The 21566-nt window shown below is 56.1% G+C and overlaps 1 protein-coding gene across 3 annotated transcripts in view; it reads left to right on the top strand.

The window, feature by feature from the left end:
- Casz1 (castor zinc finger 1) overlaps positions 1-21566 on the top strand; it is a 141531-nt gene that overhangs the window by 96558 nt on the left and 23407 nt on the right. For all 3 annotated transcript variants that reach the window (XM_026397955.2, XM_077791512.1, XM_077791511.1), the window contains exon 5: positions 20663-21148. In XM_026397955.2, coding sequence (XP_026253740.2) covers positions 20663-21148 — 486 coding nt within the window. The remainder of the gene's footprint in view (positions 1-20662; positions 21149-21566) is intronic.

Raw genomic sequence — 21566 nt, 5'->3', positions numbered from 1 at the left:
ATTTTCTGGTGGCCGTTTATTCCTCGTTTCCACGGTTACGGCCCCATTAAGGGGAGAAGCAATAAGGCAGCGAGTCAAACAGGTAATAAAAACATTAAAGCCCATGTGCACAGAGGGAGGATGGGGCGGGGGAGGGGGCGCAGCGAGGTGAGACGGCCCAGGGCACCGCTGCTGAGGTGAGGCCCAGCCTGGTCCCCAAGGCTGTAGGAAGACTGCTCCTAAGTCCCAGTATTCAGTTTAGAAAGTCCCCAGCCCTTGTCCCCTGGGTAACAGGCTCTACTTGAAGGTGAAACAGGAAAGAGCAAAGAGAGGGAGAGTGACAAAATCTCCCTGAGGACTGTCCCCAGCTGGTTGTGTGACCTGTTTCCAGGCCCCACCTTACCCTCACTGGGTGGGGGTGGGGGTGATTTCTGACATTGTTTGGAGCTCTAGAATATTTTTTTCTGCCAACTTTATCAGAAAGCATATTTGTGGTGAGTGCTGCTAACAGGGCCAGTCTGGTGAGTAAATATTCCTTGTGTGGACGGCCCGGTGACCTTGAGAGGGACGAGCATGGTAGCAGGGCCAAGGGCGTGCAGGGAAAGGATGGCCAGGTGGGGTCTATCCCAAACATAAGTGACACACAATGACTTGCCTGTTGCAGATGGGCTAGGGGCCCTTGGTGGTGCCCACAAAGGAATTGCTGGCCAGTGCTTCTAGAGAGTCCCTTCCTCTCGTTAGTGGAAGCCGGCATGTTACAATGGTCAGCCTCCTGGTCAGTCCCACTGGGCACAGGGCATGTGCCTCCTCTCAGTATCCCCTTCTTGTGCTTCCTGGGTGTCCCAGCCCTCTGCCCTGCCCTCAAGGCTGGCCAGTAAGCAGAGCCAGTGCTGACCGAGGGGGTGTGCCAGGAAGAGTGGGGTGGGTAGGAGTGGCAGTGCCTGTGGGTACTGCCCAGGAGCAGAGGAGCATTGCTCAGAGAGCAGAGAGGAACAAGCCTGTAATCTCAGCACCTCTGGAGGGTGAGGTAGGAGGATTGCAGGTTCTGTGCCGGCTTCAGCAACTTATCAAGGCCCCAAGCAACTCAGTGAGACCCTTTCTCTAAATAGAAAATAAAAATAAAAATGGCTGGGGAGCACCCTTGAGTTAAATCCCCAGCATCCCCCCATACCAAAAAAAAAAAAAAAAAAAGAGCATGGAGAGCTGAGACCAGCTCTGGGGCCTGAAAATGGAGGAAGGAGCCTCCTTCCTTCCTTTCTTCCATGCTGTGATCCCTTGCAAATGTACAGAGGCCTGTATCTCCATTTATTAATTTCAAAGTTGATTCTGACTCGGGAGGAGAAAGAGAAGGTATGGGAAACGGGGAAACCCTTTGGCTGGGGACTGTGCCTTGGGAACAGGCCTAGATGAGTTAATATTCTGATCAAACAATTAAAAATAGAAAACGCTCCCGAGGCACCAGCTGCTGAGGCTCTCGGCAACTGTCACCAGCGGGTTCAGGGGCAGGTGGTGCTGGAAGGAGCTTCTCTCCACAAACAGCAAATTTCAGAGGTCACTGAGTGCCCACTGCCCTCCCAGTACCAGGGAAGGGTCTGGGGCTCCCAGTTCTCCATGGTTCCCTCAGGGGCCTCAGTGGGGCCTGTGCAGCTTCAGGGCCGCCCTTCTCCCCTGCAGGGCTGGCCACACGGTGAAGTCATCGCCAGATGCCTTGGTAATTGCTTTAAGAGTCCAACTTAAAATAAGATGAAAACTTATATTCCTGGGTGAGGAGTAATTTCCCATCTAATAGTAAATTAATGAAGGGATTATAGCAGGGGGCCTGGCTGGGAGGCCCCGATCATCTGATAAATCCAGGGTCTCCAGGCCTACCGGCTTGGAGCTTGAGACTCTCACCCCTAGACCTGGCCCTGCTCCTGGGTTCTTCTTGGGCTAAACCATGGCCTGCTCAGGTGGGAGGACACATTCTATGTGTGCTCATGGTCCCTCTTAATGGGAACCAGCTTTTAAAATCCCCATGTTAACTGTGGGTGGTGGTGCACACCTGTAATCCTAGCAACTCAGAGGCTGAGACAGGAGGGATCACAAGTCCAAGGCCAGCCTCAGTAATTCAGTGAGACCCTGTTTCAAAATTTAAAAAAGGACTGGGAACATTGCTCAGTGGTAAAGTGCCCTTGGGTTCAATTCCCAGTACAAAATAATAATAATAATAACAACAACAACAATAAAAAACAAAACCTCCCATGGGAGAGGCTCAGATTGGACCCTCTGTGGACCTGGGAATGTCCCCATCATCAGTTCCCCTGAGGATGGACCTTAGAAACAGATCCTACTCAGACTCTGGTGAGAGTCTCCACCTGTCAGAACTGTGTGGTGTCAGTGTGGTGACCAGTCATACCATTTTGCCCAGGATTAGAAGGACCCACATCCTGTTAATCTCCTCTGTCCCAGGCAAGCTGGGAAGGTTGATCAATCTGGTTTGGAGGGTGGAAGGTGGGCTGCTTAACACAGTCCCTCCCTCAGGGTCCTGGCGGGACCAGGGACCTCCAGAACTAAATATATTCTGTCCAGGAAGGGCGATTTACAGCTGGCTCCTGAGACCACCGTGCCCTAACCAGGGCTCACTCCCTCCACAGGTTGTTCACTAGGGGCTTGTGCCCCGTGTGAGCTTGTGCATGCCTCCTAGAGACCAGTGGGCCTAGAATAGGGCTTGCAGCTGTGGTCCTTCCACGGACCACAGTCAGAGCGGGGCTTCTGAAGAGGAATGCACCCCACAGCCCTCCTGCCAGCCTCCCAGCACCTTTTTTTCTGGGAGATTGAGCTTGTGCCACACCTAATGCTCCACTTCTCCTCACTCTCAGAGAAAGACAGGAATTGTCCTGTTCCCAACTGGGGAGGGCAAGGATGGGATTCAGTGGTAGAGCTCATGTCTGGCACCAGGAGGGAAAGAGGATGGACAGAGGAAAGGAAGACACAGGTGAGAAGTGGGAAGCCTGGAGACTGCTGGATTTGTTCCCAAATGCCAGGAGATAGGCACAGTGTAGGGCTTCCCTCCCTGGGGAAAGACGGGCTTCCCGGAGGACCACACCACATGGCATGTTGAGTGGGGGGACACAGGGCTTCCAACCCTGGATATTTACTGTGCCACCTGCCTGCATTCTGGATGTCCCTGGGCTCCACCATAGTCCACCTACCATCCATGGACACCTCCCTGGCCTTCCCCACGATGTGGTAGTTGATGCAGGTATGCTGGGAGCTTTCAGCAGCAGAGCTCACCTTCCTGAATCCTCCAACCTGCTCATCTCCTGAAAAAGGGGTGTCCCTGTCTGTAGGGGGTGGGGGGGTGGGAACACATCTACAGCCTTTGGCTGAGGTGGAAGTGAGCAGGCTAGGTACAGGGCTCTTCAGAAGCAGTCTAAACCCATAGAGTCTTTTTTTTTTTTTTAAAGAGAGAGTGAGAGAGGAGAGAGAGAGAGAGAGAGAGAGAGAGAATTTTTAATATTTATTTTTTAGTTCTCGGCGGACACAACATCTTTGTTGGTATGTGGTGCTGAGGATCGAACCCGGGCCGCACGAATGCCAGGCGAGCGCGCTACCGCTGAGCCACATCTCCAGCCCCACCCATAGAGTCTTCAGAGATGGTCCCTGAGTGCATTTTGTGTGATATATTTCTGTGAAAGTGGAGACTGTGCAGGGAAGCAAGGTGGGACACTTCCCCTGGTTCACTGGAAGACCACTAGAGCTCAGCTCAGGAGCACGGACCCCCACTGGCCTCCCCTGGCACCACTACAGGGCTACCTTGGAAGACTCCTAGGACATCCTTTTTTTGCAGACAGTTGTCCCTAAGTGGGACCTTAGCCTGAGGGCTTTCCTGAGTTTCCCCTGGCCTCTGTTCGGGTGGATCTCAGAGAGGATCTAGCTTCCTCCCCAGGGTGGACCACGCTGATCTCTGAGGTGGGGAGTAGCCCGTGCTCTTGTAGAGACAGGTGCTGCCTGAGTGGCCTGTCTCCCTCCACTCCACACCTAGAGGAAGGAGTTATGGAGCAGTAGGGCTGAGAATTCCTAGTCTAAACAACCCGAGGAAGCGTGCTCAGGGAGGGAGCCACGCCAGAGCCACAGATGGCTTGATCCGGATGGATCGTAAGGGGGAGGAGGGCGGCTTTGAACAGTGGATGTTGTGTGGCAGTTGCTGTTCAAGCAGACAGATTGGTGAATTCCAGGCTGTGGGGATCTGAGCGGTCCCTTCTTTATCTTCTCTTACCCTCAGGCTCAGGAAGTGGGTGCCATGGGCAGGAGATGGGCAGTGGCCTGGGAGCTCCCAGGCCAAGCACCCATCGCAGGCCAGCCAGGTCACCACCCACAATACCATGTGGGCCCCTCCTCGGCCTGTCTGATAGGAAGGGTCCCTTTGGGGCTCCTCAGGAGACCTTGTGGAGCAGAGGCCGCTTCTCTCTCAGGAGCCCTAGCAGGTCCAAGAGCCCTGAGAAGGAACTAGGGATGTTTTCTGTTTCCGGGTCCCTCAGGGGCCCAGGGGCAGATTGAGACAGGCTCCTTGCAGGGAAGGTGTTAACAAACAGCAGGTGATTAAACATGACAAGCGGTGACATTTCTGTTCAGGGTTCTCAGTCCCGGCAAAGCCAAGAATGAAGCTATAAACCCTGACATTTTGTGTTATGCACTGAGAGATTTTTAATAGACCTCGTTCCCTCTTCCCCAGTCAGCCTCTCCCTCCTTCAGCTCCTTCACTGTGCCCACTGCTCCAGTAGCACCCTGCCACTCTGTCCACCTGGCCTCCAGGGCCCTTTCTGCCTCCCCATCCCCCATTTTCTTCCCTCATCCTCAGACCCCTTTACACCTGCAGGGCCTTTTCTTCCATCCGTCCTGTGGCCCCTTCTGTCTCCCCCTCGCCTCCCCTCCTCTCATCCTTCATTCTCTCACCTCCTTTTTTTGGGTCCTGATCTCAGCCTCTCCCTTAGCTGCGGCTGTCCCAGTTGTCTGGGACAGCAGGTGGCTATCCTTGTGCCCTCTTTGTGCTCATAAGGTTTCCAGACAGACTTAAGAGCGGGTGTAGGGAGACTGTGGGGCTTGGTGTGGGATTTTCCCCCATCTTTTTTTCAATCCCCTTTTCTCCTTTTTGGGACAAGGAAGGAGGTGGGGGGAAAGAATTGCACTTCATAGCAAACAGTTGCTGGATTTATTCAGAAAGGGACTGGCAGCAACAGTTGTCCCTCTCACAGAGCAATGTCAGAACAACTGGGGCCTCCTTTGTTCTCTGGGAAGAGCCCTGTGAAGGGCGTTTGGAGGTGAGCCTGGGGCTCAAGAGGGCAAGAAACCTATGGGGGTGGTTTCAGCTCTGTTGCACCCAGGTGCCTCCATCCTGGCAGATAGAAAAGGATCCTAGAGGTCTGAGGGTTTTGGTGAAGTCAGGCCACACCCTGGGTCTCCTCTCTGCCTAGTGAACTTGAGAAGCACTTAGTTTTCTGTATTCATTCAGTAAATATTTACTGGGCCAGACGCTGTGCTGAGCAGTGGTCCGTCCCACAGCTCCAGCAGCGTAGCAACGTAGAGGGGTGATGAGGCCGGTCACCGCAGACCTACAGCAAGAAGACGGAGGGATGATCCAGAGGGCTTCTCAGTGGAAGTGACATTACAGCTGGGACCCCTGAAGGATGCATGGTAGGCGGGTAGCCAGTCTGCCCAGAGCTGAGTGGCAGTGTGCTGAGGTCTGGGGGTTTCTGCTGCCCCTCAGGTGCCACCTGGCATGGAGTCAGTCTGGGCTGTGCCTCCCCACAGTGGGTGTGCCCTTTGATCTCTGTATAACTGACTCCGAATTTGCTATTCCATCCACCTTCCACCAGACATGTGGGTGGGTAAAATGGGAATGAGGCTCAGCCCTGCCTTCATGGAAGGAAAGTGCCCATGACAGGGCTGCCGCCTGTTGTACCTCCTAGTCCCCTTGCTGATGACTCACAGGGTATAGGCCTGTGTGGAGGGCATGGGGGAGGAGCAGGAGCCAGGAGACCTGCCCTCCTCACCCCTCATGCTGCCCTCACCTCACTTCCCTCTCTGCTCGCAGTGGTATGTGAGACACTGGTGCTGAGTATCGTTCTTTTTAGATTCTGGGCTCCTTGAGACCCAGGGCCAGAGGAGGCAGTGCTACTAGGTACTCAGGATGTAGTGGAGAACCTCCACCAAGCCAGGAGGGGATTGAGTTAACCTATGAAAGCAGAACCATGAGGACTGTGGGCCTGCAACCCGACCCATGGGCCTCTAGTGGCCAGGAAGAAAGGCCAGAGGCCCACATTCAGTTCATCATCCATTCTGAACTGGCCTCACACCCAGCACCATTCAGCCACGGAGCAGCTGGAGGGGTCTCAATGAGCCTTTAGAACCTCTCCCCCATCTTGCTCAGCCTTTGCCCAGGGGTTCAGGCCCAGCATACCCTACCTCCACACTGGCTCCCCGAGGAGGACCAGTTTGGCTTGTGGACCCAGGAATAGCATAAAGGGTCCAGCATAGATTTCAGCCATGATTCCTCCTCCCCATCCCAATTCCAGCCCCTACCTTTCTACCCTTTTGGCCTGAGTCCTTCAATGCCATCCCTTGTCACCCACTTCCCAAAGACTAGCTGGACCTCCTGTAGGGCTGAGAGACTCAGCCTTCCTCCCTCACTTGGCAGCTGGGCTGGGGGTGGGTATAAAGGGAGGAGAAGGGAGTCCCAGAGCCAGGACTTGGCTTGCTGCCCCTGTAGATCCAGAGCCAGGTTTTACTGTAATCCCTACATCCTGTTGCAGATCCTTAATCAGCTGGAGCCCAGGTTGGGCTGGACCCTGTGGTGACACTCAGGGCTGTAGTGTGGAAAACCTGAAGTGGAGCTTCTAGAGTTGGGGTTGGCTGTGAGGTTGAGGCAGGTGGAGGGGAGCAGAAGGGAGCCAGTTTGGGCACAGGATGTGGACAGAGCCCAGACCCACCACCTACCCAGCCTGGGCTGGGTGGAGGAGCAGCTGTTACAGACTGGGAGCCAGGCTACAGTGGGGCATGTGGGGCCCCCAAAAGGACACCAGAGTCTGTAGGGACTGCTGCAATGCTTCATCACCCCATCGAGACAACTGACGTGAGAGTTGCTCAGACAGTGGCTCCAGCCAGAAACCTGGGTGACGGTGGTTCCAGGGTTTATACCCACAGGTACTTCATGTCCTCATCAGGCTAGAAGTACCTATCCTGCTGGAGCCCTGCTTCCTGAGTAGGGGTGGGGAAGAGGGCCCAAGAGATCCATACTGGGTTTGGGCAGCCAGGGCTTGAGGCTCTCTCCAGGAGGCAGGGGTCCCTTAGTAGGGAAGGGAGACCCCAGGATCACTATTCATTTTGCCACAAGCAACTGGCCCCGGACAAGAGCTCCATACCCCGTCTGACCCCTTAAAGTTCAGCCCAACTCTGTAGTCCCTGCGTGAATCTTAGGAAAGAGTTAGGGGACAGAGGGAGTAGACCCCACCTGGACCCCAACTCCTCTCAGCCCAAGATGCAGTGGTGGAGGAGAATGAGGGAGAATGCATAGGCCAGAGAGCCAGCATGGAAGCCAGGAGTGGGCTGGCTGGCAGCGGGTGGGCAGACGGGCGTCTGTCCTGCCAGGGGCCCAGGCTGGCTCTGCAGACAGCCTCTTTTCTATATGGAAATGAAGAATTTAGGCTAATGGAGCTCAACCATCTCTAATTTTGCGATGGCAGGAGGATTTTGATTGAAAGTAATTAAGCAAGCTAGCTGTAAAATTAATTAAAGCAAAAGGGGGGGATTTTTTATTGGATTGGATAGCGATATAGCGTCTGTCAGGCGGGGGACGGATGGGGGTGACCTGAATCCTCTGCCCTCCCCCCTCCCACTCGGGACGTTTATGTCACTTTAATCTCCTTACAGCGGCTGCTGTGCATTTGTTTGAAATAATCAAGGAAATATGGTCAGAAATTGTCAGCTTTCAGATCTAATTTACCTGACGGCCCCTGCGCGAGCCGGCGCGGCCTGGGGAGTGAGTGTGCGTGAGCGGGTGGGGGAGCCGAGTGGGCTCTGAGCACACTGGAGCCGTAGCCCATGGCCAGCCCGGGCTCCCTCCACAGGGGCAGGAAGGTGCTGCCCAGCCTGTCGGCACCTCCCTGGGCTTTGCCCCTTTCTGGAACAGACTCCCACCCCCACCCACCTGCTGCCTCTTCCTCATACTGTAACCAGCTTTAGGGTTTAGGGAATATAGGATTAGGGAGGTGATTGTAATTCCTTATTCCAGATGGCTGACAACTGCTAAACCCCTCCACCAGGGCCACAGTTTTAAAAATACTCCTAAATTAGTCCCCTCATGTCCTCATCATTGGCCTCAGCAAGGGGATTGAGGAGATGGGCTGGAGGGAGGGCGGGGTGACCTGTCATCCCCAGGTCCTCTACCACATGCTGCACCACCCCCCCACACCCGGGGCTGTGCTTACTGCCTGGGCCTCTCTGCCCCAGGCCCTTCCCCGACTTCTAGGGTAATGCTTGCCCTGTTTCCTCTTTGTAGCATACTCATGAAATCTGGGATCTCAGTTCCTGCAAGAAGAAGGCCACTTCCCAGTGCCACAAGGTCCTACCCATTTCCAGTGGATAAACCAGGCCCCAGAGCCGCTTTCCTTGGGGTAGCTGACTTCCAGTCCCTGCACCCCAGAAGTTCTGGTTCAGAGCTCTTGGAGTCCCTGCCCAGGTGGGCCAGTATGCAGCCCTCCCCAGCAGGAAACCCTTGAGATGTCTGGGGTCCAAGGGCCCTGGAGCAGTCTCTGAGGCTATGAAAAATTCCGGCTTAAATGGAAATGTGTAGCAGTCTGATCTGCTGGGCGTGAGAGGGCTCCCAGTGAGAATTGGGTCCCTGAATCTGTCTAATGCTGACCAGTGAGTGACCCCAGCCTTCACCAGACCTGTCCATCACCCTTCCAGTTCTGAAGTTCTGTATAGTTCTAGGACAGCCTCTGCCCTGGTAGCTGTTCCCTTTTACAGTCAATTCATGGGACCTGAGTGCAGCCTGCCTTGGGGCTTGCACACACCCCTGGGACAGGGGAGAAGGCTGGGGATTGATGATGGTGAGCAGCCAGCTTCCCATTTGCCCACCGGAGAGCATACCCACTAGAGGCCTCCATCCCCACCTGCCCTCCTCGGTACCACCCAAACACCCTCTGCCTTGTCCTCCACTTTTGCCCTTGAGGGAACCCCCCCCCGTCCCCAGCCCTCTGTGGGACAGGGTGACTCAGGCTGCTTCCTCCGGCAGCAGTGAGGGAGTGTGAGCTCCTGTCTGTCCTTCGAGCCTCACCCTCAGCACAGCAGCTGGAGGCAGGGGAAGCAACACCTGCCTGCTCCTTGGGCTCTTTCATCCGTAACCTCCTCTCTCCCTAACCATGAGTCACTCACTATTGGGGTTAGGGGATGCAGCCCCAGAGAACTCTACCCAAAGAAGAGGGAGGAAAAGCTACCTCGGGGGATAGTTGCATGTACCCCAAGGCCAGGGGGCACTGAGGTCTGTGGGGCCCTGCTGTACTCCCCTGCTCCCTGTGCCCACAGGTGCCTAGGCCATAGGCAGCAGCATGAGGACCATAGGGACTCAGCCAGAGACACTGCCTTTTGTTCCCATTAACTACCCAGGACTCAGATCCCAGGAGACAGGAGATTAGCGGGAGTGGTTTCAGCCCAGCCTCTCACCTCCATGTGTGGCTCACAGCTGCTTTCCGTGTGCTGCTGGGACATAGAGGGACCAGCGGGGACCTGCACCAGGGCAAGGAGCTTATTTCTGGCTTGCTCTGGTAGGTGCTGAGGTAGAAGGAGACTCCTGCAGAAGGGACCCCAAAGCAGGCTTTGGCATGGGGGAGAGGGGGAAGCCCAAGGGGAGGAGGGGCCTCCTCATGTTCTCCTAGTGTCCCCAAGACCACCCTTTGCCCCAGAGGGAAGAGCATGAGTTGGAAATGCTCCACTGAAATCCATTTCTTGGAATCAGCCCCCATGGTGAGGAGAGAAACTTTGATTCTGCAGTGGCTCCTTGGAGAGGAGCAACAGGGATGGCAGTGACAGACAAAACTGGCCACCGACCCTGGGGTGTGAGTCAGAGGACAGCCCTGGGAGGGCACATGGGAGCCCTAGGAGGCTGGGAGAGGGGAGAAGTAAGAGGGTAACTTGGGGGCCTGGGGATCAAAGGCTAGCTCAGCAGTGCCTTTCTGTCCTCTGGCTGGCATGAGATGGTTTCTACCCCTGAGATAACACATGGTGGCCTCCCTGTTGTCCCTTGTTCCTTAGCTCCTAAGCCTTTGAGGAAAAAACATATTGGCCTCCCTTTCCCAGGACCTGTCCCTGGCCGACATGTCTCTGCCTTCCCCCGGAGCCAGGGTTCTGGGCCTCTGGAGCAGAACATGGGGGGAGAAAAGGCAAGGCCAAGGACAACCTGCCTGGCCCTGCCAACCCCCAGGCCCAGCTCCCTGAAAAGCTTGAGGACTGGAGACTTCCCCTGGCTGGGGGGGGGGGGGGTCGGTCCATCAGGCCTGGCTAGGGGTTCTTTCTCCCTTTAGGTGGGCCTGAGGGTTGGCTGGTGTCCCTCTCTCAGGGCAGGGGAAGGCAGGCCTTCCTGAGTCCTCATTCATACTTAACGAGGACCAGTGGCTTCAGGAGAGTTCTCAGTGTGCCCTGGCCACAGGGGCTAGGGGTAGGGGAGGCACCTGCCCCACTGGAGGAGGAACCCAGGTGTCCAGCCTCAAGAGTCAACTGCAGGGTCTTCTAATGACAATGTGAACAGAGAGAACATCTGATATAGCTGGGGAGCTGACTCCTCCTTCAGCCAGGTCCGTGCCCAGAGTTGGCATGATGTGACTGAGGCCCTGGGCTCCCGGAAGTGCCTGTGACCAGGCCGGGCTTGGCAGTCACTCTTTGTGAAGCCTCCCCACCAAGTCTGGTGGATTCCCTGCTCTGTAGACTTCTCCCCTGCCCACACTGGGCCCACCTGCCACCCCAGACCCCTCATCACTTCCTTCCAGTCTGGCCTCTGTTTCTTGCCTTTTGGGTCTCAAGTCTCACTGCCCCAACCATGGCCTGTCCTCCGTCCCCCCTGGCTTCACAGTCACATTTTGCTGCCAGCGCAGGGCACTGAAAAACTGCTGGCACTGCCAAAAACCCTGTGTGCGCTATGACTCCCCAAACATCCCTTTATTTTTATTGTTCTGTTAATTACTGTTTAAACTTTAATAAGTCACTTCGTCAGGAGGGGGGACCTGCCGTGAGCTTTTCTGTGCAAACACGGGCCGGGAGTGACTCGGGTGTAATATAACCCTTTATGCGATGTGGGAATGTTTAGATTGTAACAGAAACTTGTTATTTTAATGACAGTTGGGGGGATCTGAGCGTGGTAAAGGAGGAGGGGTGGCGTTCCCTGTCAACCCCTCGGAGGGCTTGGGGTGGCCTGGCCCTGCCAGCGTTGCCCTCTGCCACGGCAGAGGGCCCAGCTAGCTGTGCACCCTCCTGAGCTGCCCACTCAGCCCCCTGGGCAGACTTGTGTAGAGCAGTGCCTTCCGAGGGAGGCCCAGGGCCTGGGGCAGGAGAGCCTGGGCTGGGCAGCTTGGGTGGGTGAGGGCCTGAGGAGAAAGTTGGGCTTTCAGGGATGAGGAAGCAGGAGGCCCCGGGCAGTTCTCTAGTCCCTGGGCAGAAGCAGGCAGGGTTGCGAGAGGCTGGACTCCACACCTAGCCATCCCTGACTCTGCCCAAGAGTCAGTGGCAGGTGCCCTGTGCTCTGCAGCTCTGTGCCAGACCTGTCACTCACAGCATCCCTTTGACATACTGTTGCAGATGGGACGCTGAGGTCCAGTGCAGAGAAACTTGGTTAAAGTGGCAAGCTTTAAGAGGATGGCAAATCTCAGGTATTGATTTGTTTTATTTGGAAGCCACCAAAGCCCAGGTGCCCCAGTGTGGTCTTGGGCTGGACACTATCCCATAGTCGCAGGGCATGGAGGGGCACAGGTCCTTGTCAGCCATGGAGGGGCTTGGGCAAGGCTCACCCTCCATTCTCCCCTCACTCCCACCAGGAGGAGGAACTGGAAGATGAGGTGGGGTGCCCTGGTCACCATCTGCACTCTTTCCCTCTCCCAGGAAGCAGGAGCTCAGCCCAGGGCAGGGCAATGGCAGCAGATACCCTGATTCTCCTCTCAGCAGCCCAGACCTGCTTCCAGCAGACACCTGGAAGGGACCCCTTTCCCCCAGTGTTCGTGAGGCTTCTGCCAGGACCTCAGGTCACCTCAGGGTCTGTTTTCCTGCTTTGTCTTCATTTGGTCTGTCTGTCCTGTGTAGCCAAGCCTCTGCTGTTTTCCAGACACTGGAGTGATATAAAAGAAGGAGCCCTGTGCTCACCCTGAGGGCCTGTGACCTGCTGCTGTTAATAAAGAGATTTCAGGGGTCTTGGGGAAGGGCAAAATCGAGGGGCCCCGCCTCTGTCCAAGGCCTGCCCTGTCCAATCTAGCCATAGAGAAAGACCCTTGCACTCTGGGCTCTCCTGCACCTTTCTGGCTGCCTCCCACTGAGGGCACCACATGGAAGCTGGCCCTGCCCTGTCCCCCACCTCCTGCTGGGCGGGACCAGAGGTTCAGGGCCTTGTGCCCTGGGTCTGGAGGGGAGCCCCCAGATGGTGGTGGCAGCTCGGGCCACGAATCGCTGAGGTTTTCCTTTTCTGAGCAGTGCGTTTCCCTAAATTGTCTTTGACTGCGTGCATGGGTAATGAAAGTTTATGCCCTTGTTAGAAGGACAGGCGGCCAGTTCCAGTTAGAACTGGGGCTGTCTCCCTGCCAGGCCAGCAGCCCCCTCCCCAGCAGGAAAGAGCAGGAGGGCAGAGTGTGTGCGCGCACATACACACACACACACACACACACACACACACACACGCGCGCGCGCTTGCGCTCGCACACACTTGCATACCCCTCCCCAGTGAATAAGAAGCCTGTTAAGGGAAGGGAAGGGAGAGAGGATGGAAAAAAAGAAAAAAATTTCCATATTTGTGTAAGTTGCTTTAAAAGCATTTTATCATGTCATAAAAAAGGGAAAGTACTCTCAGAAATTGATCCTCTCCGCCAGCCCATTGGACAGAAGGACGTTGGGATGTTAATGGCCATCCTGCTCCAGGGTGGCTTATTAAAAAATTTATACATAAATGCTTAAAATTGCATAAATTATTTAAAAAAAACCAACAAAGTAAGCAATTTGAATTCCCTCTTTTCCTCCCCTTTACTCCGTCCCCCCTTTTCCAGCCTCTCCTCAGGGCTCTCCTGGTCCCTGGGCTCTGGTCCCCTCCTTGGGGCAGTCCCCCTCTTTTCTCCACTTCCCGCTGCGCCCCTGACGCCCGCCGTCTGCCCTGCCCTCCTCCGGGGTTTCCCTGCCTCACCCACAAATTAATGAAACAGCCAGCCCACCACCAAACGCTCACACGCACACGCGCTAATAAAAACACCACTAATAATGCCCCAAATCGCAAAATTAAATATTAAGGCCAAAGGAGGCGGACGTGGAGCGGAGCTGCCGCCACCGTTGCCGAAGTTGGAGCTGATGAGTGTGTCTCTCGCAGGCGTGGAATGTCACCCACACATCCTGGAGACTGGAGTGGGGAGTTTTATGATGGTTTTTCATTGATTTGTTTCCCCAGCGCAGCTGCCGACCTCTATTGAGGGACAAACATAATCAGCACTGACGCAAATTAGATGGTTATTCGTTTTGAAAATTGACAGAAAAACAATAAAAAAGATGAAATGCTCCCAAATCAATAGATATAATGAAATTCAAATAATCCGAGAGATGAGGTCTCCATGGCAACTGATAATGTGGAAAAGAAAACAATTTAATAAAGGACAGACACACTTTGAAAACAGATTGGGCCCGGGGAGGGGGGCGGGCTGGCGGGCGGAGGGCTGGAGCGCGGGCTGGCGAGTGAAGGATCACTGTCCGTCCCAAGGACACCCGCCATAATTAAGCGAGGCTTTCGGCCCCAGAAAGTGCAGATTCAGGTTTTAATACACAAAATTATTTCAGGAGCAGTGAATCGGAAAGTCGTTTGTAATGACCTTCCTGAGAGGCCCGGGCGCGGGGCATGTTGGAGGCTGGGCGGCCGGCCGGCTGAGTTATGGCATATTTGTGTTTTTATAGTGCGGAGGGGAGGGGGTGGTGGGGGGAGGGGGGAGAAGGTTAAACAGTATTTACAGCTCAGTTGTTTTCAGAGAGGAAAGAGAAATAGAGTTCATGGGGAGATGCAGTGGGCAGGCAGGGGGGTGAGCCAGGGAGGCCTCTGGGCAGCAGGGAGGGGAGGTAGACCTGAGCAGGTCTCCCACCTCAGGCTGCCTCACCTACGTCCGCCTCAGGTCCAGAGGAGATGCCAGACCCGCTTCCCCTGCTCCAGTGCCTGGTGAGGCTCAGGCAGTGCGGCCTTCTAGGTCTGGGGCCTCTCTGACCGGGTGGGAGCCGAAGTCCAAGCCGTGTGGACACCCAGCTGCACCTTTCAGTAAAAAGGTGGGGCATTTCCACAGCCGCCACGAAAAGTGGCTCTGCCCTTCATCCTCGCCCGCACCCTCCATTTCTCTATGTGGCAGTCGGTCATCCATCCAGATGGTGCTGCCCTTCAGGGTGCAGTAGTTGAGGGCCGGACGAGCATGTTAGGACGGCATGCCCCACTGCAGTGGCCTGCAGCTCCCTGCCTTCTCTTCTTTGGTTCCCCCTTCATGCCAAGTGCCCACCTTGGACATGCAGAAGTGGGGTTCCGTGGAGCTGGTGGAGGCAGAGGCCACAGAGGGGGCAGGGGATCAAGCATCCCTGCCCCAGCCCTGCAGAGCCCCTAGCCTGCAGCAGACAGCTCAGGCACTGGTGGCCAGGCCATGGGAGCCTTGAGACTCCCCCTCAGGCTCCGTGTCCCCCCCAACCCCCGATGTGGGAGTGCAATTGTGTTTCATCACTGTGACCACACAGAGAATTTCTAGTTTGTGGGCTGCTCTAGATGGGCACGTGTGAACACGATTGTACAGAGATCCCTGAGTGTGTGTGCACACAGGCGTGCACACCGTCTGTGTGCTTTTGCTTGGTGTGTGTATGTTTTAAATCTCCCCTGGGTGGTAACTCTCTTTTTTCTCCTCTTCCTGTTTGGCTGTGACCTGGGGGAGATTGATAGCCAGCCTGTGTGGTGGATGCTAACAGTTCCCCTGATTTATAGAGTTACTTACGCTAAGTGAGGCCACTTAGACGCGTCTGGATAGTAAACCTTTTAACTGGACTAAAAAATCATAATAAATAAATAAACAAAGGGGGGTAAGCTAGGGCCCAGTGGCCAAGCCCCGCCCACTCCCCAGCTTAGAGCCCTTGAGGACCAGGGACCTGCCTGAGAACCCAAGGGGAGCAGTGGCCATTCCTCCCTTCAGAAAAAACTCAGAGGCCCTTCTGTTCTGAGCTGGAGATGGGATCAGGAAGGACCCCCTCTCCCAGGGGGCCTCTCAGGGACAGGTCTTGGTAGGAAATGAGGGAAAGGAACTGCTCAGCTGGAGATGGGCTCTTAGGGGGAATGCATGGGCCTAGCAACCTTCCCTTCTGCTCTTGTGGCACCAGTGCTCCATGTCAGGGAGATGGTCTGGTAGTGACTTTTGAATATTGTTGCCTTGTCTGAACTGCATAGTCCCTGATGTAGGAACCAGGGTGACGTAGGACCCAGGACTGCCTGTCTTGCTCACATCGTAGCCTCAGAATTCAGCCCGAGCCTGGATGGAAGTAGGTGCCCCATGCGTGCCACTGAATGGGGGCTTGTGGTCTGTGAGGTTCCAGTCCTCAAGTGCAGCAGGGTGGGAGCTCCCCTAGGCACCCTGAGATTCCAGGATGGCCACTTAGAAGACCTGGAAGGCACCTTGGAAATCTGAACTTGGTGGGAGCTGGCTCCAGCACTGACGGGATAATTGCCAACCTCATTACCTCTGCTGCCTCACCTGGAAATGGGGACAGGACAACTGGCCTGCAGGGATGCTAGGGGATCACCCAGGTGACTAAGTGCCCAGCATACTTTCTGGCTCATACTTTCTGGCTCAGGAGGCACCAGGTGCCATGTACCTGTAGATGCCATGGGCTAGCTCAGCCACCAGTGTCCGGACAGTGTCTGTGGCCCCCAGAGCTGCCTGGCAGTAGGCAGGCAGAGCCAGGTGCACCCCCACCCCAGGAGACTGGCTCCTGGCCCCTGCCTCCCTTCCTCCTGATATACAGCGGGCATTAGGCCGCCCAAAGGGGATCCTGCATCCTTAGGAAGAAATATGTCCTCATTTTTCTTAAACACCGTTTCCACTGAGTGAAATGTTTAGAAGGGACGCGCAGGGAGAACTTTATTTCCTACCAGGGAGTTCAGAGCCACCAAGCAGAGCCCATAAAGCACCCGGAGCCTGGTAGCTGACAGGCAGCCCAGCCCTGAAACACATTACTCACGGTGGGGAGGGGCTGCCAGGCCTGCCCAGACCCCTGGGACTGCCCCTGCCCTGGCAAGACAAGCAACTTCAAGACCCAGGGCCATGGGCAGTGGGCACCACGCCTCTTCTTCCCTTGAGCCCAGACTGCCTGCAGGAGAGGGCCTGGCCTGACCAGGTGCCGAAGGAGTAGTTCTTCCAGCTTCCCACAGCCCTTTACCTCCCAGGTCAGGAAGACGTGGGGACAAGGGGCCCAGGTGCAGCTACAGGCACCCCCCTTTCTCACCCAGAACTGGCAGGAGCCCTGGCCTTCCCTAGCCTGTGCAGGGAGTGATGAGATTCATGCCATAACGGGCCCCTTCTCCCAAGGCCCTCCCTTCATTCGATTTCTGAAGCTGGCTGATTTGAATATTTATAAATATCAGTAAATTATTTATTGTAGCAATCTGCTGCACCATTTTACCCATCGCAGTTAACACTTTAGGGGGCTCTGTGTTATGGGAACAGGAAGTGGGGGTGTGGAGGAGATGGGGCAAGGGAGGGAAGGAGCCCCTGCAGGGAGGCTTGGGACTTCCCAGAGCTTGCCTCGGAGCCTTCATGGGGATGAGGCTGAGCCTCAGCTCCAGGTATCTACAGCCAGGATTAGCTTCCTCCTCTGTCAAATGGGTTGGCACAGGGCTCAACTGGATCATTTTTGAAGCTTTGGTGAGATTGTGATGGACAGTCAGTTTTTGCTTCTCTCTCCTGCACCTTAGTTGGGTCTGCTCAGCTCAGAGACTGATGGGTAGTGCTTGTTGAGTTTGGAGGCCTATAGGAAAGCCGAGGGGGCCGTTTGCTGGAGCAAGGGAGAGGGCTGCAAGGATGGCCCCAGGCCTCCTGCCTCTCCTTTCCCTCTTCCCTCTTCTGGGCCAGGTGAGAATTCCTTGTCTTGGAATCTTGGGCCAGACATGGTACCACATCTGCCTGTCGTTCTCCTCCTGGGCTCAGCTGTCTTTTCCCAGGTCCTTCCTTGCCAGGCCCTGTGCTTGGCCCAAGGAGGGGCCTTCTCACCTTGTAGCCCGGCAGTCCTTCTGTGAGAGATAGCTTGCCGGGGCCGGTAGCTCCCAGGGGTAGAGTCAGGCTACATGCTCCTGACTCTGACCCAGGAGCCAGACTGTAACCTGTGCTGTGCCTTCTGGGGTTCAGAGCCACTGGGGCCAGGAGCAGATTAGGTGCTTTGCTGGGCCCACCTCAGCTGCCCCTCCTGCCTCTGCCCCCCCCCCAGTCTGCTGGTCCCTGGGGGAGCAGAACAGGAGTCCCCTTGCCTTCCCACCCTCCTGCCCAAGCCTGCCTCCTGGGCAGTATTGTTCCCAGAGGAAGTGTCCAGTGTAAATAGAGCAGCGGGCAGGCTGGTGGCGGGAAGGAGATGAAAGGGGCAGTGACAGGGCCGGGGACTGATGGCTTCCTTCCATTGAGGCCTGGCCACGCCGTTTATATTTTAGGGAAGAAAGTCAGGGGAATGTTTACATGGACAGGAGTCTGGGGTCAGACCATGGGGGTGGGTAGTCTGGAGGTCCCAGGGCCTTTGATGGAGGGGCCAGCAGCAAGGCCCCACGGGGTGGGCCGGAAGGCACAGGGCAGCAGCTCAGCCCTCAGTTCATACATGCCCTCCTCCTGCCATCCCAGCCTTGCACACATTGGCACTGACAACCATCAGCCCTGCCTCTGCCTCTTGCCCGTGTCCCGGGCCCAGGTGCCGTCTCCACCTCCACCCTTGGGACCAAAGTAGAGTCAGAGGGAGGGCAACATCTGGAATGCAGGTGGGCTGGGTCAGAACAGCAGCTGGAGGGCAGGTGTAGAGGGAGTCAGCAGGAGCAAAGGGGCCTGGGGCCTGGAGGTGGGCCCGGTGCACAGCTGCATCACAGCTGGTGGGGGCCCAGGCTGGGACTGAAGGGGCACATGGCTGAGATGGGGAGAAGGTGGGCTGGGTTGGGTGAGCCGAAGTTCAGGGAGGCTCCAGGATGGGTGGGAGCCCTGGGAGGGGGTGTCACTAGCAGCAAGTGCAGCCTTGGGAGCTTCTGCTTCCCTCTTCCTTGGGATAAATATTTATAGATTCATTTGCCGTCTGCCATACACACTTGGCTGCTTACCTCTTGGTAAAAATAGAGCAGGCTCCTCACTCCCGCTCTTTTCTTCCCCGTCCAGGGCAAGGGACAAGGAGGACCAGGTGAGGCTGCTCCCCTTGAGGCTGTTGGAGGAAATGTGGTGTCACAGACCCTGCTGGCCTGCCCAGCAGTTGAACTGGGTGGGGGCCCTGAAGCTGAACTTTGAGAGGAACCTCGTGTGCATACATAGGGATTTGGGTGCAAGCAGCACAGACTTGGAGCTGTGGACAAACATGAGTTTGTGGGCATCTGGCTTGGCCAGGGTCCAAGGCCCTGGAGCCAGAGCCACAGGACTGGGAACTGGCTGAGCAGACCTTTCTCTGACAGTCCCCAAGCAAGGCCACACATTCAGCAGCTGGTGATAAGGCAGGATCTGCAGCCACAGGGCATGTATATATCAAGGGACTATTATTTGTGCATAAAAATCAGGTCGACCTGTGGGATGAGGCCCTTGGGCAGACACAGGTGTGGCTTCTTTGTGGGCTCTCCAGGATGTGGATTTCATGGTGGGCTTTTGTTTTGTTTTGGTACCAGGGATTAAACCCAGGAGCGCTTAACCACTGAGCCACATCCCTAGCTCCTTTTTATATTTTATTTAGAGATAGGGTCTCACTGAGTTGCTTGGGACCTTGCTAAAGTTGCTGGTTTTGAACTTGCAATCCTCTTGCCTCAGCCTCCCAAGGCTGCCGGGATTTCAGGCACGCACCACCACTCCTGGCTCATGGTGTTTGATCCATGGAGCTAGGGCACAAAGCCCTCCTGCCCCCCAGCCTTCAGACCTATATGAGACATGCCCATTTCCTTGGCTAAGGCCTGGGGGAGCACTCTTTGACAGGGACCTCCCTATGCACAAATCGAGTATGAACTGAGACCGTCACATGGCCACTGCCTTGTCCCCTGATCCACCATGGGGTGTGGCACATGGCAGTACACTAGATGGATGGACGGCTAGACAGATGTGTAGTGTCATTTGTGCATATGTCCAGCCTTGTAGGCTTTCCTGGCCACCTGCCCTCAGGACCTTCTGTCCCCTGACAAGGTTTGGTTTCTAGCTGCCTATGTGCTGTCACATCAGGAATCAGAAATTAAGCCCTTTAACTGCAGTTTCTGGGCTTTCCATGAGGGACCTAAGCAATCCAAGCCTGTCCCAGCTGGGGCTCCTAGGCTAGGAAGTGCACTTCTCAGCTCCTGCCAGACCTTCCCAGGATATAGGAGTGGGCCACAGGAATTAGAGGAGGAGGAGTGTGGTGCTGGGATGGAGACTGTAGGAGGGCCTGTGAAGATCTCTGTGGAACAGCAATAGGAAATGGCCAGAGGCCCAGTGAGGCTGGAAAGAAGGGCCAGGAAGACCCTCACAGGGCAGGTGACTGAGAAAAAAACAGAGGCTTTTTTTTGGTGGGGGGTGGGGGTGGGGGTGGGGGGGGCGGTGGTCCTGAGCAGCTGGGAGCCAAGGAGAAGAGCTCTGCTGTCCTGAGAGCAGACACTGGAATTGGTGAGGCCTATGGACTGGGCCTGGCAGAGGTGCTGCCAGGGGATAAGATGCTCAGGTGGGGACAGTGCCATCCAGGTGCTTACTGGGACAGCAGGGTAAAAGGTTGACACAGACTAGAAGCTGGTTGTCAGCTGACTCCTCCCCAGGGACCTGTGGTGAGGTAGAGCCAGGCCACCAGCAATGCAGTGCTTCCCTTGCCACCTTCCCTCACCACCAGCCCCTCATCTGCCTGTGCTCGGGGTTCTGCATGACACAAGTCATACCACCTCTCAGGAGCTATTTAGGGCCAAGCAATCCTAGAAGATGCTTCCAGGAACCAGGTGCTAGGAAGAAGACTTGTATTTGAAGAGCCTTTCTTTCATCCATTTTGAACCACCTACTCCATGCCAGGCACTGTGCAGGCTCTGGGGATGGAGCGACTGGCTAGCCCAGCCCTTGAGCTCCCAGTCCAGAGGAGAGATGAGCAATGCTAGGCCACCCCACCTCAGGACAGCATGATGGATCTGTGATTCACCTGGGGAGACTGACTTGGGGGTGCAGGGTCGTTCAGGGGTAGCTGTGCTTGGCATGTGGCCCCTCACCTCTGTGTCCCTCCATCTCTACAGCTGAAGGCACCCGGTGCACTGACCCACCTGCAGGCAAACCGGCCATGGCGGCCAAGCGCAAAGGCGGCCTCAAGCTCAACGCCATCTGTGCCAAGCTGAGTCGCCAAGTGGTGGTGGAGAAGGGAGCAGAGGCTGGCTCCCAGGCGGAGGACAGCCCGCTGCGGCCCCGGGACAAAGAGCGCAGTGGCCCTGAGTCTGGGGTGGCTCGGGCCCCACGCAGTGAAGAAGACAAGAGGCGGGCGGTGATTGAGAAGTGGGTCAATGGGGAGTACAGCGAGGAGCCGGCACCTGCACCCGTGCTGGGGCGGATCACCCGCGAGGGCCTGGAGCTGCCTCCCGAGGGTGTCTACATGGTCCAGCCCCAGGGCTGCAGCGATGAGGAAGACCACGCCGAAGAGCCCTCCAAGGATGGCAGTGTCCCAGAGAAGGACTCAGATGGGGCAGCCTCAAAGGACGACAGTAGCCCCGGCATCAAGCAGGCTTCAGGTGGGTGTCTGGCCTTTAAGAGGCAGGTGGAGGCTGGGAAAGGGTGCTACACTGTGGGGTGACCCAGGAAGGAAGGTCCACGTGTCCAGGTGCCCACCTGCCTCCTCTTCATTCCTGCCCCAAGCACCAGCATCATATCCAGTGAGAACTCTGGGGGTGGGGGCAGAGTAAAGGGACTGAGAAGGCAGCTTTCCAGGAGTGTGAGGGGGCAGGGGGGACTGCCCAGCACACAGTGGGTCCTTAAAAAACAACCGATGGAGGGACAGATGGACGGATGGCCAGACACACAGAGGAATGGACAGATGGTGGGTGGGTGGGAATCAATAGGAATGAGCCTTCTGGGGGACCAAGGTCCCTGACCACCAGTGTGGGGAGCAGTGGTTGTGGTGGGGCAGCAACATGAACCCCATGAGCTGCC

This window comes from Urocitellus parryii, chromosome 11 (assembly GCF_045843805.1).
Source record: "Urocitellus parryii isolate mUroPar1 chromosome 11, mUroPar1.hap1, whole genome shotgun sequence".
Lineage (NCBI taxonomy): Eukaryota > Metazoa > Chordata > Mammalia > Rodentia > Sciuridae > Urocitellus > Urocitellus parryii.
The sequence above is the reverse complement of the archived record's forward strand: the minus strand, read 5'-3'. Positions and strand labels throughout refer to the sequence as shown.